The sequence below is a fragment of the Amphimedon queenslandica genome, unplaced genomic scaffold, assembly GCF_000090795.2.
Source record: "Amphimedon queenslandica unplaced genomic scaffold, v1.1 AMPQUscaffold_11847, whole genome shotgun sequence".
Lineage (NCBI taxonomy): Eukaryota > Metazoa > Porifera > Demospongiae > Haplosclerida > Niphatidae > Amphimedon > Amphimedon queenslandica.
Window position 1 is genome coordinate 3,735 of NW_003547913.1, and position 3,590 is coordinate 7,324.

The window sequence follows — 3,590 nt, forward strand, 5'->3', positions numbered from 1 at the left end:
AGCTCTTTTCCCCACGTTTCAGTGGAATTGGAGTTAATGATTTATTAGTAAGTTCAGCAAATTTTGTAACAGCTTTAAGTTTAATAAAGTAAATCAATGTATTACTGAACTTACAACAATCAATAAATCCTTTGTTATCAGTAGGTTCTTTGATAGTACAGTATATATGATAAGAGGTTTTTATTTATAGTATAGTAGTCAGTATCTTACCGTTAGTAGATCTAGTCAATACAGACATTACATGTACAACTGATAGGACTAATAGTATGAATGAGAGGTTCATCTTCTCTTTCTATTTGTTAGCAGAGTATGGCTCTTTGTTTTGAGATGTTGTTGAAAAGTGTTAGTTCCTCCCAAGGTTATGTTTACATTCATATATCATAATCACTTTTTCTAGTGGCTTTTACTACAAATAACATTTACTTTCCTTAAGAGAACATCTACATGTAATAGGCCAACCCAGACTCTATTCCATACATCCTTTTACTCAAGTATTCATTATCATGTGTTTTGATATACTTTTTGTGTACTTGTGCGCCTTTATTTTTGTGTTGCACATCAGGTAGTGTACATAAAGAAGGATGATTATTATTATGGTCATGATATCATATCCTTGTTTAATCAGTATTAATGTGTTTATCATTAATCAATAGTGCGTTGTTTTGCTATACATATTATTTCATCTCCTTTCTTATTGTACATTGTAGCTTTGCCATAATACTGACCCTATGAAATTGAATAGTAATAATGATACACTGCATGTATTGTTACTCACTGGCCAAAGGAGGTTTGGTATTGTAGCATTAAATTTCAATTGATACGTTCCTGGTTGTATTGGGCAATATTTTTGAATTACATCAACAAAGAAGTCGCATAAATTAATTTTTTCATCAATGAAAGTAATATTAGTATAATTTTTGAAGTTATGTGTCAGTGTGGCATGCAGTATGCCCCATTCTATTGTTCTCTCTACAAATGGACTCTGGTTTATGTTATAATCATTATCACTCACTGATCTGCAGCAATCCTTGCCAGTAGCTTTTTTCCCCACGTTTCAATATCAATGGAGTTAATGTTGCATTAGTAAGTTCTGCAAATTCCTTAGTAACTGCTTTAAAATAATAAAATAAATCAAAAGAGTATTACAGAACTTACAACAATCTGTGAATCCTGTAGGGTCTTGTTTATGATAGTGTAAAGCTAATTATTAGGCATAATTATTATCCATTAGTATAGTAGTCAGTATCTCACCATTGTAGTGATTGTTAGTAGATCCAGTCAATGTAGATACTACTAGTACAACTGATACGATCATCAATAGGGCACTCATCTTCTTGCTTAATAGTGTTTTTGCTGTTACGTGTGAAAGTAATATTATTATTGAGTTCTGTTTATTAAAATGTATTCAAGTAATGTGTACTTTTAATGTTTACTTTTATTTAAAGTAACCAAAACTATTGTGCATGCAGTGTAGAGCGTATTATACTTTTTGTTGTACTTTGATCTATAGTAATGTCTTGGAATGTGTGAATAGCTTCAAGAGTCTTAAACTGTGGCTAATAATTAGTATTGCTCTATTTTTTATATTGTTTGATGTTTGCACATGACACTACTTTATTTCACACACCGTATATCTTAGAGTGACTTTTAATTGCTGGTACTTAATTTTGTGATTTTAGCACGAGGTAGATTTTGCTGGTATTAAAAATTGCGATTAAGTAATTATTGATAATAGTTATATGGCATGATAATATCATTATTAATAATTGCAGGTATTAATAATTGCAATTTTGAACCCAAACACAAAATTTGCAATTAATTGTACATGTATTTAAAAGTAACCTTAAGGTAATAACTATTACATTATGAGTTGTTATTTTTCAATATTAAATACTGTCATTCCACAAAATATTTCATTGCTACTTTCATCATAAGCGATGACTTTAAGACAATACTTGCCCTATGAATTAGAGTAATTATTTTAAATAATGTATTGTTACTGACTGGCCAGAGAATTAGTGGTGATGGAATTGTGCTATTGTATAATCCATGATATATTCCAGGTTTCAATGGGCAGTACACACCAGACTCACCAGTAGCAGTCAGAGAAGATATAATATCACAAAGATTATACTTGGCGTCTTCAATAGCAAGATTTATGATATTTTTGAATTGATGTGTCATTGTTTGATGGAGCGTACCCCATTTCAATTCTTTCTCTAAAGGACAAATACACATGTATTAATTGAGCAATTGATTATCTTCATTACTTAATTTTATGATTCCTCTGATAATGTAGTTTTGTCCTGGCTTAACTGTTTTTCCAAATGTATTTGATGTTACATTTGTTATTTCACCAAAATCATGAGAAGTAGCTTGCATGTTATGTGCCAGAGAAAATACATCAAAATAATGTAGTGTATTACTGAACTTACAACAATCCATGTATCCTTTATCAGCAGATTCTTTTTGTTAATTCAAGCAAGCATATATATTATTATCTATTAGCATTGTCAGTATCTTACCATTGTAGTAATTGTTAGTAGATCCAGTCAATGTAGATACTGCTAGTACGACTGACAAGATCATCCATCGGGCATTCATCTTCTGATATGTTGCTCTCAATGATGTGTCTTAAAGTGTTTGCTGTTATTCTTTTACTCAAGTTATATTGTTCACTTTGTAGTGTAATGTTTGCACATGCTTCACCTTCTGCTGCCTTTTTAGTTAAAATAACATTAAGTTTTAGTGCCATTGTTTATGCCTTCAGTAAAGTATGTATAAACTAGAACTATTGCTGTTGAATGCTGCTATGGCTAATTAAAATTTTTGATGACTTGCATTAGGACCAATCAGGCAAAAGTGCCGAGTTTAGTAGATATTTCGTTTTTTCCAACCATTATTTTTTAAAATCTGGCACCAAGTTCATTATAACATAACCATCACTAATTATTTTTTAAAATAATTTTATTCATGTATGCGCGCATTGAGGTAATGAGCCACGCCCATTTTAACTAAGAATTCATAGATGGCAAGTGAGCCTGAGGTTGTTCTCGAGCTAAAAGTGGAGAGAGAAAGGAGCAGACTTGACTTGGAGGAGCTAACAAACCTATTGGATGGAGGAGCAGTGTTTACTGACAAAAGAAGAGAAATGGGTATGATATTTGGAGTAATGAAATAGGCTCAGTATCTATCCTATGTTTTTAAAATAGTTAAAATGGTAGTGGAGGATCCAGTATTTAAGAGAGACAACAAGTATTTTTTGTCTTCTGAGGAATCTTTTGACTCTGCAATGAGGAAAAATGTTCATTACATTGAATTATTAAAGTCAAAAAAGCTAAATGAAACTAATGCCAAAGCCTATGTTGAAAGGTATTTGGGTATAATACTACTAGATTGCATTATGATAATTTTAATCATTTTAGTGCAATAGATGATGACTTCCCCGCATTGGTTCATGAGTTAATGTTTGTACCAACAATTGAAGTAAGCAACATACATGAAGAAAAAAGTTCACAAATCAAATTTATAGTTTCATGTGCTAGTAGTAGTGTATAATACATTCTTAACATAATAGGGTCAAGGCATGA

At 31.2% G+C, this 3,590-nt stretch overlaps 2 protein-coding genes across 3 annotated transcripts in view; one reads left to right on the forward strand and one right to left on the reverse strand.

Annotated features, from left to right (window-relative positions):
- Positions 1–1,795: 1,795 nt before the first annotated feature.
- LOC109588802 (uncharacterized) lies at positions 1,796–2,674 on the reverse strand. 2 transcript variants are annotated; one of them, XM_020004917.1, is made up of 5 exons: positions 2,526–2,674; positions 2,436–2,465; positions 2,271–2,375; positions 2,005–2,219; positions 1,796–1,960 (listed from the first exon to the last, which is right to left on the reverse strand). In XM_020004917.1, exons 1-5 carry the CDS (start codon positions 2,602–2,604, stop codon positions 1,874–1,876), a joined length of 516 nt encoding a protein of 171 aa, XP_019860476.1. In that variant the 5' UTR covers positions 2,605–2,674; the 3' UTR covers positions 1,796–1,873. The 2 variants fall into 2 exon arrangements, with proteins under 2 accessions (XP_019860476.1, XP_019860475.1); XM_020004916.1 differs by having other exon boundaries at positions 2,271–2,465.
- A 334-nt stretch (positions 2,675–3,008) lies between these two features.
- Positions 3,009–3,590, forward strand: part of LOC100636887 (peroxisomal acyl-coenzyme A oxidase 1-like) — a 2,605-nt gene continuing 2,023 nt past the window's right edge. The window contains exons 1-4 of the mRNA XM_020004915.1: positions 3,009–3,155; positions 3,213–3,372; positions 3,426–3,486; positions 3,578–3,584. Of these exons, the coding sequence (XP_019860474.1) occupies positions 3,029–3,155; positions 3,213–3,372; positions 3,426–3,486; positions 3,578–3,584 (355 nt within the window). The 5' untranslated portion in view covers positions 3,009–3,028. The remainder of the gene's footprint in view (positions 3,156–3,212; positions 3,373–3,425; positions 3,487–3,577; positions 3,585–3,590) is intronic.